We start from the raw sequence: 22,594 nt of genomic DNA on the forward strand, positions 1-22,594 counted from the left end.
TGTGGGGTGGGTAATGTTCACCACAGTATGCAGATGAATCAGCAACTGTACCCACTTTTCCTGACCTGGTTAGGTCATTAAATCGCTTCCTGCATTGCAGCCATGACTGGGGCACCATGTTCCTGCTGCTTACCTGGTCTGCCACCTCCAGCGCACCTTCTTTGTGGCTGAACCAGATTTCTTCCTCCTGTCCGGTTGGTATAGCAACTCCCTCCTGTTTCTGACAGTGCCCAGTAGTCTCCAGGGCGGCGTCCGAAAACCTGGGTGCAGGCTTTGCTCTAGGAAATTCCGTACTCATTTTTCCTCCTTTTCCCTCCAAAATGCATTGCAGAATGGCCCTTTAAATAGTGGGCATAAAACGCGTTATGCGGGTGCGCAATACGCCCACTGTGCAGCTTGAGGACTCGAAAATTCAGTTAAGTGACTTCAACTGAGTTGTGATCACTTGGGAAGATGCATGAAAACTGTTTCTGTGCTTTCTGCCTGGTAATTGCCCCCCACCCCTGCTGAGGTCCCCCCTCATTGTTAAAATTTCAGCCGATGCCTCAGCAAGGCTACGAGATCAAACTCATTTATTTCTATTTGTGCCATTAATTCATCTATCTTGTTCCGAGTGCCTCGTGCATTCAGATAAAGCGCGTTTAATTTTAACTTTTTACTATTTTTCCCTGATTTGACCTTATTCACTGATGTACTATTACCATTAAACTCTTTGTCCCTTCCTGACACACTCTGCTTAGCTTTACCTAAATCGCTACACTGCTCCATGGCCTTGACTTTTCTCTTCAGATTTATAAATTTACCCTAATCTGAACCCCCCCCCCCACTTTTTAGTTTAACCATTTACCACCCTAGTTATTTCATTCACCAAGACGTTCCCCTTGACATTCAATGGCATTACCAGCGCCGAATCTCACCACCTGACTCCCCAAAGCCTTTCCACCATCTACAAGGCACAAGTCAGGAGTGTGATGGAATACTCTTCACTTGCCTGGATGAGTGCATCTCCAACAACACTCAAGAAGCTCGACACCATCCAGGACAAAGCAGCCCGCTTGATTGGCACCCTATCCACCACCCTAAACATTCACTCCCTTCACCACCGGCGCACTGTAGCTGCAGTGTGTACCATCTACAGGATGCACTGCAGCAACTCGCCAAGGTGCTTTGACAGCACCTCCCAAACCTGCGACCTCTACCACCTAGAAGGACAAAAGCAGCAGGCACATGGGAACACCACCACCTGCACGTTCCCTTCCAAGTCACACATCATCCTGACTTGGAAATATATCGCCGTTCCTTTATCGTCGCTGCGTCAAAATCCTGGAACTCCCCATCTAACAGCACTGTGGGAGAACCTTCACCACACGGACTGCAGCAGTTCAAAAAGGCTTCTCAAGGGCAATTAGGGATGGGCAATAAATGCTGGCCTTGCATGAGTACCTATGATGATACAAATCACAATTGAACTTTTATGCTAATAGCTCCTTTCAGGGTGCCACAGGTGAGATATGCTACATCAATCAGTATCAATACAATGAACAAGTAAAAAAAAACAGACATTGGTCCCAGCCTAGTTTAAGTGGAGCCCGTCCCAACGGAACTTCTCCCTCTTTTCCTAGCATTGGTACCAGTGCCCCATGAATCGAAACTCCTGTCTCTCCCGCACCACTCTTTGAGCCACATATTTAACTCTCTGATCTGTTTGACCCTATGCCAATTTGGGCATGGAGAAGGAGAATTAAGTGGAATTCATTGGCTAAGGGCAGAAGCAAGTGCACCTGCTTTGGAGGAGAGCTTAGTGGACACAACTATCCAAATAGCCATGTGTATAGCCATAACACAGTTTCCTAACACATCAGGAAGTACTTATGTTTCACCATTGAGGCAGTCATGAAACTGTGTTGCCTTCTCCAACAGGACTTACAAACTCTTCCATGAGTACCTATGATGATGCAAATCACAATTGAACTTTTATGCTAATAGCTCCTTTCAGGGTGCCACAGGTGAGATATGCTACATCAATCAGTATCAATACAATGCTGCTTCCAGCAGGTAAATATGGAATTGTTTGTCACGGCTATCACTAGATCACTTTCCTGAAGGATATAGAACATCAGCAAAACAGATGAACTTGATTTTTTCCAGAGAGGCTGGATTCCCCAAAGTATAAGGCCTTATCAATGGAACTCATATGGCCTCCTTTCAACAATACCATAGCATATATGAATAGAAAGAGATTCCATTCTGTTAACCTGCAGGCTGTATGTGCCATTGGAACTGCAGATTGCAGGTAAATATCTGGAAGCTGCAATGATTCATTCATCCTACTCCAGTCTGCAGTCCCACCTTAAATGGATGGATAATATGAGACCAGGGATACCTTCCAGAGCTCTGGCTGATGACACCATTGTGGAATTGCAGAGCAGCAATGAAAGAAAATATGAGGCTCATACCTCTACATGGAGCTAAATAGAACACACTATTAGACTGCAGATGATAAACAATGATACTGTTGCTTGGAATGGCCCTGGGGATGCTGCTTTATAGCCCTGGAAAGGTACCAAGATTATTGACAGGGTGATAATGAAATAAACGGCCATGAAAATCAGGACACAGTAATCAACCAGCGAGATGATGAACACCAACGCCTCCATCTTCACTTCTGCCTGAGCTACAGGGGGAGTGCAATCACACACAAGTTGTCAATTGTGTGTGAAGATACTTCCTTGAGGGAAGAGACAGATCGAATAATGAGTACAAGCTTGCCAATTCAGGTTTATCGCCTGCAAGTCCTTTCCAATGGAATCACAGAATGACAGCCCACTATGTTTAGGGGCAGTTCTTCGAGCATGTCAATGGTTTCTGATTTGGGGAGGGTCCCATCTTCTGCTCCCCCTGGCCCTACATGCAAAGTAAAAAGCTTAACTTAAATGGCCTCTTCTGGTTCCAGATCCTCCTGCTATCTTCACCTGAAGCAAAAGCACCAGTGGCTCCTTTGCTCATGCCAGAGTTAAAATTGCAGTTTAGGGCCCAATGATGTAATCGGACCCCAGTCTGCATATTTAAAGAAGGACCCTGCTGGCTTCAGGTGGGTTTCTTTGTTGCCTGCTTGGAAGAACAGATTAAAATCAGGATCAGCACAAAGCAGGCTGGAAATTGGCAGGTGATTTAATCCGGGCCATCCGCCTGGTTTCTGCCGGGTGGGGTAGGGTTAAAATCGCCCACTTTGTTTAAGTAGAATTTAGGAACACATGTCTAAATTGCATTGACCCAAATGGACCAATTATCCAAAGCATACGAGTATCCCATTCTAATGAAGTCTTTGCCTATGCAAAAGTCATTCATTTATTCTGGCCATTTCTGGGAAGATTTATTCAAGGCTACTTTGTGGCTAACATGTTGGTTGAATTATATTTTAAGAGCTCAAAATATGTATATTGCCCTGAGCAACTGGAATGGTTGCTTTCCTACTGTAGTTTCTTCTTAAATACATTCTTATCACCCCCGCCCACAGGTTACAGCAAGAGATGCAGATAGTGGTCTTTATGGTACCATCCACTATTCCCTTTATGACGGTTTTAACAACTATGAGAGATCACACCTCTTCACCATTGACACCTCTACTGGTCAAGTCTGTACAGCCCAGAATATAGATAGAGATGATGGACCTCCAAGTTATGATCTGTCAGTGAAGGCTGAGGATGGGGTAAGTTAAATCTTATATTCATGAATCCTTGGTTCCTCCTGACTTTTTGAGGAAAACTTTAGATAGCATCTAACAAATATTTAGGCCAGGTTCTAGTTAGAATCATTCAGAAACTAGAATTTGTCCTTTTTTTATAAAACCACAAAAAACATATAAGGCATGAACTCAACTTTTTTGAAAGCATGCTAGCTGATTAAGAAAGAGGTTCTGCTGAGGGAGCTTGAGCAGCTAGGGAATAAAATAAAAAGCAGAACCACAAAGGTGAGAATCTCCAGATTATTACCTGAGCCACGATCAAATTGGCAGAGGGTAAATCAGATCAGAGAGATGAATGCGTGGCTCAAAGATTGGTGTGGGAGAAGTGGGTTTCGATTCATGGGGCACTGGCACCAGTACTGGGGAAAGAGGGAGCTGTTCCGTTGGGACGGGCTTCACCTGAACCATGCTGGGACCAGTGTTCTGGCAAACTGAATAACTAGGGCGGTAGAGAAGGCTTTAAACTAAATAGAGGCGGGGGGGTGGAGGGCTCAGGTGGGGCGAAGTTTAGATTGATAAAGAGAAAAGACAAGGAAGTAGTACAGGAAAGTGATGGAGGTAATGATAAACAGAGTGTATCAGGAAGGGACAGAGCGTACAAACATAAGAGTGCACTAGCAAATGGGGCCGGTGTAGGAAAGAATGGTAAAAAGACAAAATTAAAGGTTCTTTATCTGAATGCGTACAGCATTCCTAATAAGATAGATGAATTGACGGCACAAATAGAAAAAAATGGGTATGATCTCGTGGCCATTACAGAGACGTGGTTGCAAGGTGACCAAGGTTGGGAGCTAAATATACAGGGTTGTTTAACATTTTGGAAGCATAGGAAAAAAGGTAAAGGTGGTTCCGTAGCTCTGTTAATAAAGGATGAAATTGGTATAATAGCGAGAAATGATCTTGGCTCAGAAGATCAGGATGTCGAATCAATTTGGGTGGAGGCAAGAAATAGCAAGAGAAAGAAATCACTGGTGGGAGTAGAATATAGGCCCCCTAACAGTAGCTACACTGTAGGGCAAAATATTAATCAGGAAATAAGGGCGGCTTGTAAAAAAGGTAATGCAATAATCATGGGTGATTTTAACTTTCACATAGATTGGACAAATCAAATTGGCAAAAATAGCCCTGAGGAGGAGTTCATGGAGTGTATTTGGGACTGTCTCTTAGACCAATACGTCGGGGAACCAACCAGGGAACAGGCCATTTTGGATCTGGTAATGGGTAACGAAACAGGATTAATTAATGATCTCAAAGTAAAGGATCCCTTGGGAAGCAGTGATCATAACATGATAGAATTTCACATCCAGTTTGAGAGCGAGGATCTTGGGTCTGAAACTACTGTATTAAACTTAAATAAGGGCAATTATAAAGGAATGAGGGCGGAATTGGCTAAAGTGGACTGGGTAAACAGATTAGATGGTATGATAGTGGATAAGCAGTGGCAAACGTTTATAAAGATATTTTATGACTCGCAACAAAAATATATCCCTGTGAGGAGGAAAGACTCCACAAAAAGGATGAACCAACCATGGCTAACTAAGGAAGTAAAGGATGGTATCAGGTTAAAAGAAAAAGCATACAACGTGGCAAAGATTACTGCTAAGCCTGAAGATTGGGAAAACTTTAAAAACCAGCAAAGGATGAGGGAGAAAATAAATTGTGAGAGTAAACTGGCAAGAAATATAAAAACTGACAGTAAAAGCTTCTACAAGTATATAAAAAGGAAGAGGGTAGCTAAAGTAAACATTGGTCCCCTAGAGGATGATACTGGGGAAATAATAATGGAAAACAAGGAAATGGCAGAGGAATTGAACAGATATTTTGTACCTGTCTTCACAGTAGAAAACATTAATAATATACCAATAATGGTAGAAAATCAAGGGGCAAAGGGGAGGGAGGAACTAAAAACAATCACTATCACTAGAGAAAAAGTACTAGGTAAACTAATGGGTCTAAAGGCTGACAAGTCCCCCGGACCTGATGTCTTGCATCCGTGGGTCTTAAAGGAAGTGGCTACAGAGATAGTGGATGTATTAGTTGTAATCTTCCAGAATTCACTAGATTCTGGAAAGGTCCCAGCGGATTGGAAAACCGCAAACGTAGCACCCCTATTCAAGAAGGGAGTGAGACAGAAAGCAGGTAACTATAGACCAGTTAGCCTAACATCTGTCATTGGGAAACTGCTAGGATCCATTATTAAGGAAGTAGTAACAGGACATTTGGAGACTCATAATACAATCAAGGTGAATCAACATGGTTTTATGAAGGGGAAATCGTGTCTGACAAATTTATTAGAGTTCTTTGAGGAAGTAACGGGCAGGGTGGATAAAAGGGAACCAATGGATGCAGTACATTTGGATTTCCAAAAGGCATTCGATAAGGTGCCACATAAAAGATTACTGCACAAGATAAGAGCCCTTGGTGTTGGGGGTAATATACTGGCATGGATAGAGGATTAGCTAACTAACAGAAAACAAAGAGTCAGGATAAAAGGGTCATTTTCCAAATGGCAATCTGTAACTAGTGGGGTGCCGCAGGGCTCAGTGCTGGAGCCTCAACTATTTACAATATATATCAATGACTTGGATGAAGGAACAGAGTGTCCTGTGGCCAAATTTGCTGATGATGCAAAGATAGGTGGAAAAGCGAGTTGCGATGAGGACACAAAGTGTCTGCAAAGGGATATTGACAGGTTATGCGAATGGGCAAAAATTTGGGAGATGGAATATAATATGGGAAAATGTGAAGTCATCCACTTTGGGAGGAAAAATAAAAAAGCAAAATATAATTTGAATGGAGAAATACTACAAAATGCTGCGGTACAGAGGGATCTGGGTGTCCTCGTACATGAAACACAAAAAGTCAACATACAGATGCAGCAGGTAAGCTGGAAGGCAAATGGAATATTGGCCTTTATTTCTAGGGGGATGGAATATAAAAGCAGGGAAGTCATGCTACAACTGTATAGGGTGCTGGTGAGACCACACCTGGAGTACTGCGTACAGTTCTGGTGTCCTTATTTAAGGAAGGACATACTTGCATTGGAGGCAGTTCAGAGAAGGTTCACAAGGTTGATTGCGGGTATGGAGAAAGATTGAACAGATTGGGTCTATACTCATTGGAGTTTAGAAGAATGAGAGGAGATCATATTGAAACATACAAGATTCTGAGGGGACTCGATAGGGTAGATGCTGAGAGGATGTAAAACTAGGGAGCATAGTCTCAGAATAAGGGGTCGCCCATTTAAGACTGAAATGAGGAGGAATTTCTTCTCCTAGAGGGTTGTGAATCTTTGGAATTCTTTACCCCAAAAGCTGTGGAGGCTGCGTCATTGAATACATTCAAGGCTGAGTTAGACAAATTTTTGATCAGCAGGGGAGTCAAAGGATATGGGGAAAAGGCGGGAAAGTGGAGTTGAGGTAAAAATCAGATCAGCCATGATCTCATTGAATGGCGGAGCAGGCTCGAGGGGCCGAATGGTCTTTTGATCTCTTGCAACTACTGTTGGCAAGTACAGTAGGAGAGCAGAACACAGAGCTAAGAAGAAAACTGCCAAACGAGCAAGAACTTGGGCAGGAATGATTTGCAGCAGTTCTTCGTATTATGTTATGTATTCTAAATAGCTACATTAGCTTATCATAGATTCATACAGCACAGAAGGTGTGATTTTGGCCCATTGTGCCTGTGCCGGCTCTTTGAAAGAGCTATCTAATTAGTCCTACTCACCTGCTCTTTCCCCATAGCCCTGCAATTTTCTCCCCTTCAAGTATTTATCCAATTCTCTTTTAAAAGTTATTGTTGAATCTGCTTCCACCACCCTTTCAAGCAGTGTATTTCAGATCATCATAACTCGCTGCGTAAAAAAAAATTCTCCTCGTCTCACCTCTGGCTCTTTTGCCAATTACCTTAAACCTGTGTCCTCTGATTACCGACCCTTCTGCCAGTGGAAACAGTTTCTCCTTATTTACTCTATCAAAACCATTCATGATTTTTAACGACTCAATTAAATCTCCCTTTAACCATTCCTGCTCGAAGGAGAGCAGTCCCAGCTTCTCTAGTCTCTCTATGTAACTGAAGACCCTCATCCCTGGTACCATTCTAGTAAATGTCCTTTGCAAGGCCTTGACATCCTTCCTACAGTGTCATGCCCAGAATTAGACACAATATTCCAGTTGAGGCCTAATCAGTGATTTAAAGCTTTAGCATAACTTCCTTGCTTTTGCACTTTATCCCTCTATTTATAAAGCCAAGGATCCCGTATGTTTTTTTTCACAGCTTTATTTACTTGTCCTGACACCTTCAAAGATTTCTGTACGTAAATCCTCAGGTCTCTCTGTTCCTGCACCCCCTTTAATATTGTACCATTTAGTTTATATTGCTTCTCCTCATTCTTCCTTCCAAAAATGCATCACTTCACATTTCTCTGCATTAAATTTCATCTGCCATGTGTCTGCCCATTTCACCAGTCTGTCTATGTCCTCTTGAAGTCTGCTACTACCTTCCTCACTACTTTTCCAAGTTTTGTGTCTGCTGCAAACTTTGAAATTATACCCAAGTCCATGTCATTAATAGATATCAAAAAGAGCAGTGGTCCTAATACCGACCCCTGGGGGACACCTCTGTATGCTCCCCTCCTGACTGAAAAGCAACCGTCCACCACTATCTTTCTGTCCCTTAGCCAATTTCATATCCACGCTGCTACTGCCCCATTATTTCCATGGACTTTAATTTTGCTAACAAGTCTATTATGTGGTACTTTATCAAACACCTTTAGAAAGTCCATAAACACAACAGCAACTGCATTATCCTCATCAACCCTGTCCGTTACTTCAAAGAACTCAATCACATTAGTCAAACACAATTTGCCTTTAACAAATCCATGCTGGCTGTCATGGATTAACCCATGTTTTTCCAAGTGACAATTAATTTTTTCCCGGATTATTGTCTCTAAAAGATTCCCCACCACCAACATTAGGCTTGACTGGCAGGTAGTTTCCAGTTTATCCCTCTCTCCTTTTTTGAACAGGGGTGTAACATTTGCACCTCTCCAGTCCTCTGTCACCACTGCCATATCTAAGGAGGATTGGAAGATTGTGGCCAGAGCCTCTGCTATTTCCACCCATATTTTCCTCAGCAACCTAGAACACACCCCATCCAAACCGGGTGACTTTTCCACCTTGAGCGTTGCCAATCTTTTAAGTACTTCCTTTTTATCTATTTTTATCCTATCCAATTTTTCTACTACCTCCTCCTTTGCTGTGACATTGACAGCATCCTCTTCTTTTGTGAAGACAGATGCAAAATACTCATTTAATACCTCAGCCATGCCCTCTGTCTCCACAAGAAGATCTCCTTTTCGGTTCCTAATCAACCCACCCTTCCTTTGATTATCCTTTTATTATTTATATGTTTATAAAAGACTTTATATTCCCTTCTTTGTTAATTGCTAATCTAGTCTCATACATTCTCTTTGCCCATCTCATTTACTTTTTCAGTTCTCCTCTGCACTTTCTGTATTCATCTTGACTCTCTACTGCATTATGAACCTAACATTTATCATAACCCTCCTTTTCCTTTTTCATTTTAATCTCTATATCTTTAGTCATCCAGGGAGCTCTAGCTTTGGATGTCCTTCCTTTCCCCCTCGTGGGAATGTGTCTAGTCTGTACCTGAACTATCTCCTCTTTTGAAGGCCTCCCATTGCTCATTTACTGTTTTACCTGCCAATCTTTGATTTCAATCCACCAGGGAAAGATCCCTTTTCAACTCACTGAATTTAGGCTTCCTCCAGTTGAATATTTTTATGTTTGATTGTTATTTGTCCTTTTCCATAACTACTCTAAATCTAATAATATTGTGATCACTGTTTCCCAAATGCTCTCCTACTGAAACATGCTCCACTTGTCCCACTTCATTCCCCAGAACTGCTTCTTTTCTCATTGGCTGGAAACATAATGATCAAGAAAGTTCTCTTGTAGACATTTCAGGAATTCCTCCCCTTTGCCCATTGTTATTTTCCCAGTCTTTATTACAATAATTGAAGTGCCCCATTATCACTACTCCATTGTTCTTGCATCTTTCTGAAGTTTGCCTGCAAATTTGCTCCTCTATCGCCTTCCTACTATTTGGTGGCCTATAGTATATACACATACCCAGCAGGGTAACAGCTCCTCTTCTGTTCCTTAACTCTACCCACATAGATTCTGTCTTTGAACTCTCAAGCACATCATCTCTTTCCAGCACTGTAACAGTATGTTTGATCAATACTGTCACCTCCCCTCCTTTATTTCCTTCCCTTCATTTAATTTATTTATGTTTCTCTCAAATCAAAAACAACCAGACAAACAAAATGATTCATATAAATGGTGGCAAGTTCTGGAAGAGCTGTACCATTATTTGAGTTTGGAGGAAGATTCTGAATAAAAGTCATGTATTTAAATTGGTTTTGGGTAATAACAGTGGACAGGGGCCTCCTGGGGATCATCTGATCACCTTTGATGGGGTTGATCAGAAATTTTTGATGCAGGTTCCTGAATTAGTTGCATATCTCTTTTTTCGCCTCTTCCAGGAGATAGTTGGGGTTGAGAGAAGGAAGGGTGGGGATATAGGGACATCCAGTAAGAATTGGGGCAAAAATGTAAGGGCCTGATAGCCGTTTCTCATCCTGAGTATACAATACAAGATATCACAACACATGTGACCACCTGACTGTTACACTAGTTCTTCAGATCCACCCCAGTCGCAGCATTTCATGCTTCACATGTCACGGCAGAAAAGAAACCATGCCAGGGTGATCTAGAGCCAGCATTAGCTGCTCTCACCAAGATAAACATCAACCATTTTTGCAAGCCTTGCCTCACCTACCTGCCAGTGAATGTGGGGACTTGTCTTTTCAGGGTCTGCCTCAGTGGAGAGGCAGATGTAGAGCTATGCCATCTACCACAAGGACTCCTATGGCAACCATGCAGCAGAGGACTGGTACAGGACCTGTTTTGGTCATCTGTGGCCTAAAACTTGGCTGCAGCTCTTTGCTGGCATGATGATTTTTGGAGATGTTACTGCGGAGTGGCAGCTCTCCTCACAAGCTCCTCACGCAGCACCATCTTGACCAGCTATCAAACGGGGTTAGGTGCTTGGCTACTCCATCACTCATCTGCAAACTCATGCCGACGCCTTTTCCTCCCACTTATGGGGGGATAAAGTGTCTGAATCTGGAGGGGTTGGTTGGTGGATGGTTAAGTGCCTGTATCTAGGGAGGTGGTTTGAGGAGGTAAAGTCTTTAAACCTGGGCTGGGGGTGGGGGGGGGATGGGACGGTGGATGGAGGATGTAAAGCTTCTGAACTTAGACCATTTTCCTCCTCCAACTCCCTATGAATCTGAGGTGGGGATGTAGGTGACCAAATGTCTGAGCCTGGAGCGTGTGAAGTGTCTGAACTGGGGGAGGAGGGGGGAGAGTTGAAGAGGATAAAATGTCTGAACCTGGTGTGGGGTTGGAGGGGGTACATTTTCTGAATGGGAGAGCTTGGAGGTGGCAAAGTATGTGATTTCAACATTTTTAGAGTGTAAAGTGCTTGTGAACCTGGTGGGGGGGGTGTTTGGAAGCGATAAAGGGATAATGTTTGAGTTTGTGTAATGGTGCAAAGCAGGTTATAGCAAATCGGCCAGCGCCCGTATCAAAGGAAATAAAAATTGGGAGAGATGTAAGATAGGCTGCTGATTAGACAAATTTAAAATTACCCCCAAAGTGTCTGTAAACTTTAGGGAATGGGGATTTGAAGAGGATAAAGTGTCTGAGAATCTGGGGTGGGGTTGGATGGGATAAAGTATTTGAAGCTGGTGGTATTATAGGGGTTAAAGTGTCTGAACCTGGTATTGGGTAAAATATCTGAACCGTGGAGTTGGAGGGGAATAACTGCCTGTAAACCATCAGTAGCATGGATTTGGAGGGGGGAATTATCTGAACATGGGGTGAGGGATTGGAGGGGAGATGACTGTTAAGGTAGCTTTTATTGAGACGTTGGTCTAATAGCTTTTTTGAAAAACTGGATGTCCCTGATTTTTCTTGATTCTTGGTTTAAAAATTGTATCTCCCACTATACAGCACTCACTCAGTGCTTCACTGAAGGGTCGTCCTGCAGGTGGGGGGGTGGTAACATGTCTAACCCTGGGTAGGGGTCGGAGGGGCTAAAGTGTCTATGAATAGGGTGAGGAGAGTGGAGTGGGTAAAATGTCTGTGAATCTGTGGTAGGATGTGGAGCAGGTGACGTATCTGTAAACCTTTGGATTGGGGTTTGGTGGGGGAAAAGTGACTGTAAACCTTCGGTGGCTGGAGTTGGAAGGGGTAAAGTGTCTGAACCTAGGATAGAGTTGGAGGGGGTTAAATGCGTGAACTTGGGGCGGAGTGGGATGGGCTGAATTGTCTGGTAACCTTAAGGTTTCTTGGAGCAGGAGTGATTGTCTGTGCCCTAGAAGAAAATTTTGGGCCTCCCCTGCCTGGACTTCCCTCCCCATCTCTCGATCATGATCCCAACCCCCCCCCCTCACGGCCACTTAACTTAGGGCTGCGGACCTGCCGCCCGAAATCCAGCTCCCACCTGCCAATTGGGAGTTAAAATCGGTTCTGCTGTTTAACGGAAGTGACGTTAGAAAACCATGGATGTGAAAATGGGTGATAATCTGGCGTTACAGGTCCCCACCCAATTTTCCGTTCACACCCACCTCTGTATTGCCAATATTGCTGGTGGTAACAAAGAGGAAAATCCTGACTAAAGAATTATCTTCCAACACCTTTTGTCTCAGATCTAAAACCACAGTACACAATATTGATGCAAGCTACTAATATGGTACAACAGACATCAGTAATGTTAGCTAAAACTCCAATTTTCACATGCATTTATGTAATTGCATGCTGCTGTTAGATTACTGTCACTTTATTCTACCTTTTGTTTTAAATAGGGTGGGTTGAGTGCTCAGTCATTTATCCACGTAGAGGTACAAGATATCAATGATAACCAACCTGTATTCAACCCATTGACATATGTAACCAGTATCAGCAGCCATATACGGCCTGGAACAGAAATTATAAATGTGATCGCCTCTGACAGGGATTCTGGAATCAATGGACAGGTGTCATATGAACATCTAGCTGGAAATTTCTCTTCACTATTCTCTGTAGACTCCAATACAGGTATAATAAGATTATTTCTTTTGATTGGATTCTTCAAGGTTTATAATGTAACATTACATTAATAATCAGATAATTCAATCCTGGCAAATTAAACTTCTTGTAAAAACTGATCAAGTTTTGTACAAATCTTACCCCTCCATTTTTAATTCTTTTTCTGTTCATGGCATGTACCAGCGCCTGACTGAAGAGGTGGGCCTGAACATATTTCTTCAGGCCTCAGCCAGTGCTATTCTGTAGCTAATGGCTAGGAAATTGACTTACTGTCCAAATTTGCTTCACTCTGGGAACCATCTCATCTCTGCTCATTGCTGAATAATAATTTTGTGTAAACAAGAGAAAGAAAAATTTCAGGAGCATATTGCTTTCATGGTTCTTCAGGAGAGAGTTTCCACTTCCAGGAGCGCACATTGGGAAATTGCATACTACCAGCCCATGATTTTCTTTCTATTCACTTTAATGGGCAAAAGCCAGGAGCATAGAAGAAGACAATCTCCCATCACATCTTTGTTAAATCCGTCAAACATGTCAGTTTAAACTTTATTTGATATAAACAAAGAGGTTAATATTAATATGGTTACTTTTTTTTGTTTTCTAGGTGCAGTGTATTTAACCTCTGTCCTCAGTCACCTACAGATTTCTAGTGTACAGTTGACAGTTTCTGCTCGAGATGGTGGGAACTTGACTTCACCTATCAACGCAACTGTAACTGTCCACATTCTTCAAAGTGCTCTTGCTCCCACAGTGTTTGAGAGATCTTATTATTCCTTTACCGTATCAGAAGATGTCCCTGTCGGAAGTGCTGTTGGAACAGTACGAATTGCAAGTTTCCTAGGTGGGTTTTGGATGCCAAAAATTCCTCAAACAAATCAAGTTATGTTTCACCCATGTTATAAACTTTTACTTATAATTCACATCCTAGCAGACCTTCCAAGTCTCTTCTGATTATCAGATAGTTCGGGGCTGATTTTGCTATGCCTGCCCCTGAAGGAGCTGCCTTGCCCCATAATGCAAGGTCAGCTCATTATCATGATTTTATGGTAACCCCAGTGCATGGGGCTTGAATTTCAAGCACCGATGGCTGCCCATTGAGTGCTGGCAGCATTTTTTTGTGCATAATAAACCTCCCACCTACTGTTTAATACTTTTCTCAGTTGAGATGTCTTGCTTAGTAAAACCTAGCGGGGAAGAAGAGGATGGCCTCTAAAGCAAGTTTAAAAACTTTCCTTAGGCAATATAAACTAAATGGTATAATTCTAAAGGGGGTGCAGGAACAGAGAGACCTGGGGGTACATGCACAAATCTTTGAAGGTGGCAGGACAGGTTGAGAAAGTGGTTAAAAAAGCATACGGGATCCTGGGCTTTATAAATAGTCGTAGAGTACAAAAGCAAGGAAGTTATGTTGAACCCTTATAAAACACTGGTTCAGCCACAACCTCCCGTATGTATTTATGTGCAGCCGACTGGCAGACCCTCGATGTGTCTCTGGTTGCGCCCTAGAAGGACCAGAAAGTGGTGCAAATTAATAAATTTCATGTGAGTTGTTAAAAAAAGGAAACTTAATAACATAGCATTTTCACAAACACCCATGTGAACACCCTTGGTGAACTACAACATTTTTCTTTTCCTTTGCCTACCGCTCCCAAGTGGTGCAACCCTTGTGGCTTCAGCAGAGGTAGAGGCAGGCTGCTCTGATCCGTGCTCTGACTGCTGAGATGCTCTTGAATGATGACCTCTGGATGTTGGAGCCTGTGAGGGCCACGCCAAAGACTGCTCCACTTGCACCTGTGCAGGGGAAGGCTCGGCCATCGGGAGAGGAGGCAGCATGTTGGGTACTGGTTGAGTGGGGGGCAATGGGTGAGACATGGGAACGCTTTGAGTGGAGTTTCCACTTCATGTCCCCTTTCGACATCATCCCTTTCCTGGGCGAGCGGCACATTACTCCTACCTCTCTGCGCGGGAGCAGGTTGGTGCAAATCAGTAACGCTTTGTAAGGCCATGGCTAAGGTATATGTCATCCTGTTTAAGGCAGCAGACATGTTGGCATCCTGGTCAGGGCTTATATGGACTGATTAGATTGCTCCAATTGAAGTGCCACAAAGGAGGTCACTCTATCAATGGAAGACATCCTCGCAATTACCTGCAACATCAATCCACAAATGCTTGAGCTGGACTCCTCCATCCTCTCTGCTGTTGTGAACAGTGTGTGTGGCACGACTGCCAGTACCTTGCAAATTTGCTGCAGTCCCTCTATGATTATCTTTTTCATCGATGGCCCCCGGGGTTCAGTATCTAGGTCTGGCTGAGCAGAGCTTGGAGGGGAGTGCGGCCCCCAACACGGACTCTGCTCAGCTGTCCCTGCCACCTCTCTGTCTTTGTGCTCACTTGTGAACTGTGATTCACTAGGTGAGAATTCACATAACCGTCTAACAGACCCACCGAAGTGCTCATATTTGCCCTGGTGCTTGGTAAGCATGTGCCCTGTGACAGTGCACCCTCAGAAGGAATCAGCTCCTCTGAGGAATAGTCGTTCAGAAGGTCCATGGACTGCTGTCCTTCACGTGATGGCCCTATAGGAGAGGAGACAGATATGAATTAGTAATGGCAATGTAAAACTTAGCATAATTCAGATGATCATATTTCACTCGGTCCTGAAATCGAGCGTCCCGCTGAAATGACTAAGTCTTCTATGAGATGTGGGTCGGAGATATTTAATTCTGTCACCAGGCAGTTGCTGTTAATTGTATCCATGTGATTTATAGCAATTATGTTAATTGTATTCAGGTGGTGTATATTAATTGGGAACTCTTCTATCCATTTATAAGAGAGCTGATTTAGGGTGTGGTGTGTATTGTATGGAGCTCTGTGAATAAAGGCTTGGAAGCAACCGAAGACCAGGCTCTAGTATTCTATCCTTTATCACCGGGCTATCCAATTTAAAACATGGTAGCAGAGAATGGTTGCCTAAAGGTAGAGGTTGGAAACTATGATTTTTTTTTGGACTTAAAGCAAAACTTGAAAGCCTAGTGGTCATTGTGGAAAATGGCAGAAAGTAAGTTTAAATCGTTGAGGTATGATTTCCCACCGATGTTCTCGGAGTTTGAACCGTATGATCAGTGGAAGAATGAGGTTGCTATGTGGACATGGGTTACTACACTGTCAAAGGAAAAACAAGGCATGGCCTTGGCGTTGATACTTCCTGAACAAAGTAAAATCAGAAGTAAGGTATTTTCTGAGATGAATGCAAATCTTTTGGATAATGATGAAGGTTTTACCTTTCTGATAGAATTTCTGGATCAAATCTACAAGAAAGATGACCTGTTAAGTGCCTACAAGGCCTGTTCAGATTTGATAGATTTCGGAAAACAGATGTCATTCAATGGAAGAGTATACCATGGACTTCAACAAATTGTACAAAAAGTTGACAAAGTTCAATTTGGGAATCCCTGGATCGGTACTAGCATTTAAATTACTGGATTGTGCTAAGGTGTCTCAAATGGACAGGCAACTGGTCCTGACTGGTGTCCAGTTCTCGGAACAGGAGACTCTGTTGGATCAAATGCTGCCTTAAAGAAATTCCTGGGGAAACACTATTCCCTTCAGCCTCCATTGAATAAATGAGGTCTTCTGCTGTGGCACAAAGAATAGAAGGTTCAATGGTTACCAGGTTTTGAAATGTTCCAGATACTAAACACAGATGCCAGAACAAGTTTCAAAATTTTAAAGAGACCAAACACAGGTGTCGATATGATGGAAAGATTAAAGACAGCCAGATTGGTGATGAAAGCAGGTACGGCAAATTCAGTTATATCAACAGAAGACAAAATTGGGACAGTAATAACGGGTGAATGAATCCCAGGAATGCCCAAGGAAAAGTCAGTAGATGCTTTAGATGTGACTGTAATTATGAGGCGAATTGCTCAGAGCGAAGACGCAGGGTCTTTGAAATGATGCATGAAGAAAGTAGTTCTGAGGAAGAGGATGAAGATAATGTTGAATATGGACAGATTATACTGGTCACAAGGAGTTTTAATCCTGTGATGAATGTATTAGTCGCGAATTCCTTTAGTTGTGTGGTGTAAGATAGTGCATGCACTTCAACTGTTTGCGGGGTAGATTGGTTAAAATGTTATCTTGAGTCACTAAATACTGAGGATCGATGCAAGGTTAAGGAATATAAAAGTTCTACATGTTTTAGGTTTGTCGATGACAACACCTTGAGGTCACTCAAGAGAGTGGTAATTCCATGTAAGATAGCTGGAGTAAGCCATTTTATAAGTACGGATATAGTCTCTAGTGAGATACCTATGCTTCTGGGTAAACCTTCCATGAAAAAGGCAAAAATGAAACTTGACATGGAACACGATAAGGCAATCATTTTTGGGAATCGGTTGATTTGCTGTTTACCCAGTCAGGGCATTATTGTATGCCCTTAATAAAACCTGATTGCATCAGGCAGTCAGGATAAGAGAGAAAAAAAAAAGTTGTCTTAAAGTTACTTAGACAATTCACCCACCCTACTTGTCAATGTTTAAAGATCCTGCTAAAAGATGCAGGTGTAGTTGATGAGGACTATATGAGGCTCATGGAAGAGATTAGTGAGAACTGTGAAATCTGTAACAAGTATAGGCGGATGCCCCCTCGTCCATTAACGCGTGACTTAAACAAGGTAGTCGCCATGGATCTAAAGGTATGGCACAAAGACAGGAATGTTTTCATCTTACATTTTGTTGACCTGGCTACGAGATTTAGTATTTCTACACTAACTTATAGTAAGGAGAAGAAGGTTATTCTAGATAAAATTATGGAAAAATGGATAGGGACTGGACTTGGGATGCCAGCAAAGTTTTTACTAATAATGGAGGTGAATTTGCTGAGACAGAGTTCAGAGATATGCGTGAAAATATGAATATAATTGTCATGAATTCAGCAGCTGAGAGGCCTTTTAGCAATGGCCTTTATGAAAGGAATAATGCTGTGATTGATAGCATGGTGCATAAAATTTTGGCTGATTGAACAAGAGTGTAAATTGTCAACTGCCCTAGCATAGGCATTTCATGCAAAGAATTCTCTTCAGATGGTTGGAGGATATAGGCCTTACCAACTAGTCTATGGACGCAATCCCATGTTCTTTGTGATAATCCTCCTGCTCTAGAAGGTACTACAATTTGTGCCATTTTTCCCAAGCATTTAAATGCTATGCATGCAGGGAGACAGGCTTTTATCAAGGTTGAGGTATCAGAGAACATTCATAGAGCACTGAGGCATTGTGTTAGACCATCTAAGACAGAGTTCAATTCAGGAGATTTGGTATACTATTAAAGAGAGGGTCATAGGGAATGGAAAGACCCTGGTAAGGTAATAGGTCGTGATGGTAAAACAGTAATTGTCCAACATGGCAATCAAACTGTTAGGTTCATTCCTCATGATTAATTGAAATTAATTATAACATCTTGGACTGAGCAGTTAATAGAAGTAAACAAGGCATCTTGTGCCTCAGATGTTCATGATTCTTTTGATGAGGTTCCTGAGGTACAGTCTGAGGTAGATCGAGGGCTGGACAATGGTAATATCAGTGATCAAGAAACACATGACAGAGCTATCACATCCACAGAACAATTACCCAAAGTGGTTTCACGGGTGACATATGTTCCAGAGGGATTACTGAATGGAGGGATGCAACAATTTTGGGACATACAGCCAAAGGTAGGTTTAAATTTTGGTTGAATGTTCGGAATGATGGCCATGCAGCAAGGTCCATGGACTGACAGAATGAGGTAAAAGAGTGAAGAGTACAAAAGCGAAGTACAAGTAGTGATAGAGAGTCCAGAAGTGAATCTTACGTCAGCAAACGATCGTGAACGAGAGATGAAAGAGGGCGATCTCGTAGTTGTAGTCCCTACAGACATAGAAGCTTCACTAGGTCAGACAATGGAACAAAAACCACAGAACTAGAAGCAGAACTCCTCATGATCGTGAAGTTTTGGTGGCTGCCAATAAACTTGAGGATAAACGAGTAAGAGAGGCGAAACAAAGGGAATTAGTTAGTTGAAAAGAATTTGGAGTTTATTCTGAGGTAACAGATAAGGGTCAACCAGCTTTGTCGCATAGATGGGTTTGTACTGAAAAAGTCCTTGCAGATGGAACTTACAAGGATAAAGCAAAGTTGGTAGTTAGGGGTTTTGAAAAGAAACTGGGTAATACAGATGTTTGAGTGGATTCTCCCATTGCTGGAAAGGTAGTCTTAAAAATCTTGTTGGCTCTTTTGGCAACATATTCATGGTCAGTTGACATAAAAGCCACATTTCTGCAGGGCAATACTTTTCAGAGAGAAATATTTCTAAAATCGCCTAAGGAGGCAGCAGATGCAGAAGCAAAACTATGGAAACTAAACAAATGCGTCTGTGTCCTGAATGATGCTTCCAGGGTATGGTATTTTTCGGTGACATCTGTTTTTCTGAAAACAGGTTGTGTTCAACTAAAATCAGATTCCACAATGTTTTATTGGTACCATAACAGAAAACTTTCAGGCATTTTCATGATGCATGTTGATGATTTCTTTTGAGGTGGTACTGCGGAATTTGAGATTCGTCATTAATAAGATTAGAGTAAAATTTAAAATTGGGAGTCAGGCCTGTGGGGCTTTTAAATATATTGGTTTAGATATTAAGCAGAGTGGGTCTGGGATAACTTTAAATCAACAGTCCTATTTAGAGAGTGTTACTCCCATCCTGGTGAATCGTACTAGGTCATCACAGAAAGGTGATGTTATATCTAAAGAAGAGACAGAGCAATTACGAAGGTTGATTGGTCAGTTGAACTGATTATGCACTCAGACTAGACCAGACACTAGTTTTGATGTGTTGGAGTTAAGTACTTCAATGAAACACCCAATAGTAGAGAATGTTTTAAAGGCAAATAAAACATTATGAAAATTAAATATAGATAAATGCATACTTAAGTTCCCATGCTTACATGACCCAAAGAAAATAAAGCTAGTTATCTTTAGTGATGCTTCACATGCTAATCTTCCTGATGGATATTCTAGTGCAGCTGGTTTCATAGCGTTTCTTATGGATGAGAATGAGAAATGTTGCCCTTTAGCTTCGGAAGCTAAGAAAATAAAAAGGGTTGTTAAAAGTACTCTGGCTGCTGAAACACTGGCTCTTGTCGATGCAATCGATATGGGATTCTATTTGGCAAAAATCTTGAGTGACATCCTGTACAATGGGAATACTGAAGATAGTGAATGTTATGTAGATAATCATTCATTGTGGGATAATGTACACTCTACAAAAAATGCGAATGAGAAAAGATTACGGATTGACCTTGCTGGCTTGAAACAAATGCTGGAGAGAAAGGAAATCTCGAAAATTAAATGGGTGGATTCAAGCCATCAACTGTCGGATTGTTTTACTAAAAGAAGTATATGTACGAAGAAATTATTAGAGGTCCTGGAGAACGGTTGCTTCACAATGTAATACTTTTAGAATAGTATAAGTTGTACAGCGTATGGAAGCTTTTGATCTTTGAAATTTTTGTTTGTATTGTATTTATAAAGTTTATTTATTTTTTATTTAAAGAGAGAGAAGGGAATCTGTTAATGGTATCCATGTGATTTATGCCAATTAGTGTTGTATTCAGGTGGTGTGTATTAATTGGGAACTCTCTTGTATCCATTTATAAGAGATCTGATCTAGGGTGAGGTGTGTGTATTGTGTGGAGCTCTGTGAATAAAGGCTTGGAAGCAATTGAAGATTAGGCTCTAGTATTCTATCCTTCACCACTGGGCTATCCAGTTTAAAACAGCTGTGAAGTCCCAGTTTCTCCATTTCCGATGGTCAGGGATGCAGATATATCACTGATCTCCATGGCCTTTTCCTCTGTAGATGTCAGCTGCACTATCTATGGCAGGTCAACTCCAGACCTCTCCCTCTCCTATGTATTTTGTGTTTGCTTCTCCTGGAAGGGGGAATGACAGACCTGTGAGTGTTTGTAAGGCATGTAGTGGATGTAGTGCATTCGGTGAAGGTGATTATCAGGCAGATGCATCACGATTGCTACTGGCATGCATTTGAGTACTTGTGCTTACAATCCAGTGAACTGACTGAGGTGGCACCACATTGCAGGATTGGGGTGAGTGGCGGTGGTGGATGGATAAATGGGGACGTGAGGAAGTGCATATAAAGTGAATGATGGGTGCTCTTGAAGCTTAAGTGGCTGTGAGGAGTGATGTGATGGAGTACTTTTGACAATACAGAGTGGGGGGGGGGGTGGAGAATGGGGGGGTGCACTAGAGGATGTAGGAGAATCTGCAATTATACTTACTTTTCCTAACCTGATTAGATAATTAAACCGCTTCCTGCACTGGATCCAGGTATGGGAGCCCAATACTCCTGATGACTTCCTCATCCAGCTCTAACTATGCCACCTTGGTGACATCAGCAGGTTTCTTCTTGCTGATGCTGGGAAACAATACCTCCTTCCTGTTCCTTACTGCACCCAGCAGTACATCAAGTGAGGCATCGTTGAAACAGGGCGCAGCCTTTGAACATCCTGACTCCATCTTTAACTTTTCCATGTCTTTCCAAATGCTCCCAACTCTTCCAAATTCCATCTTTGAATTGGCCCTTTAAATAGTCGAGTTGAGATCGCGTCATGCGGGTGCACATCACTCCCGCTCGCGCGCGTTGGAGACGTGAAACCCAGAAGTGTTAATTAGGTATCCATGTTGAAATCGGACATTCCCACACGCCCAAACATCTTCCGTGTATCGCGCCCGCTATCGCGCCCTCCCACTTTCCGCTTAGAACCCGCCTCTGCATTATTATCATGCCCAATATATTAGAAAGGAAACTAAAATATCTGCAAGATTTAGTGTTAAAATACTGGGAAGTATAAAAATTTTACATAGGTTTGTTTTCTCATCTTTACATTTGTTAGAAAGCATCAGCTGCTTTGTGGGAAATTATTATTTTTTATATTAGTTTTGGGTAAAAGTAGCCTCATCAAGTGGGTAGGAAGATTAGGACAGTGAGGGCATGCACATATCCTGTCAGCTATGATTATTTTAATGCAAAATGATAGAGTATCACTCAGTAATCAGTGGGGAAACAACAAGGCAATAAAGACTGATCTAACCAGGATCAGCTGTTCTTTTTCTAATTTTAAATAAAGTTAAATGCATTATGTTTTACTATTTAATGTAGATAGCATAACTAAAAGAATTGTTATTTTCTGTTCTCTGCATGCATTTTAGATGTGACATTGTTCCAGTTACATTGTGTTACCATTGTTCTTTCATGATTGTGAAAATTAATGAACGCCTTTCTCATGAGTGGAGATAACAAAGGAATCATTGACACTGTTGTAGTCTGTGGGTATTTTTGTTGAATTTTATAGATCAATTGTCTATCTGGTATATTTGAAAAATACATATATTGCTCTCTTTTTTTAACCTTTAAGCATTAAGTTCAGTGTATCTCCACCCTCCTACATGATTGGTGATTTTTTGATTTACAAACCTTATCCAGAATATAAACCATCAATGCTACTTATGGTTAGTTTGATAATATGCCGTTTTATAACAAGAACATTATACCATGTAATGCACCATGGTGTGGCTATGGTACATAATACTACTAAGGTACAGCTATTTAACTTG

General features: G+C 42.0%; 1 protein-coding gene across 1 annotated transcript in view; it reads left to right on the plus strand.

Moving 5' to 3' along the window:
• Positions 1-22,594, plus strand: part of dchs2 (dachsous cadherin-related 2) — a 162,783-nt gene that overhangs the window by 43,418 nt on the left and 96,771 nt on the right. Inside the window, exons 2-4 of the mRNA XM_067982273.1 lie at positions 3,518-3,709; positions 12,702-12,933; positions 13,529-13,765. Of these exons, the coding sequence (XP_067838374.1) occupies positions 3,518-3,709; positions 12,702-12,933; positions 13,529-13,765 (661 nt within the window). The remainder of the gene's footprint in view (positions 1-3,517; positions 3,710-12,701; positions 12,934-13,528; positions 13,766-22,594) is intronic.

Source organism: Heptranchias perlo, chromosome 1 (assembly GCF_035084215.1).
Source record: "Heptranchias perlo isolate sHepPer1 chromosome 1, sHepPer1.hap1, whole genome shotgun sequence".
Lineage (NCBI taxonomy): Eukaryota > Metazoa > Chordata > Chondrichthyes > Hexanchiformes > Hexanchidae > Heptranchias > Heptranchias perlo.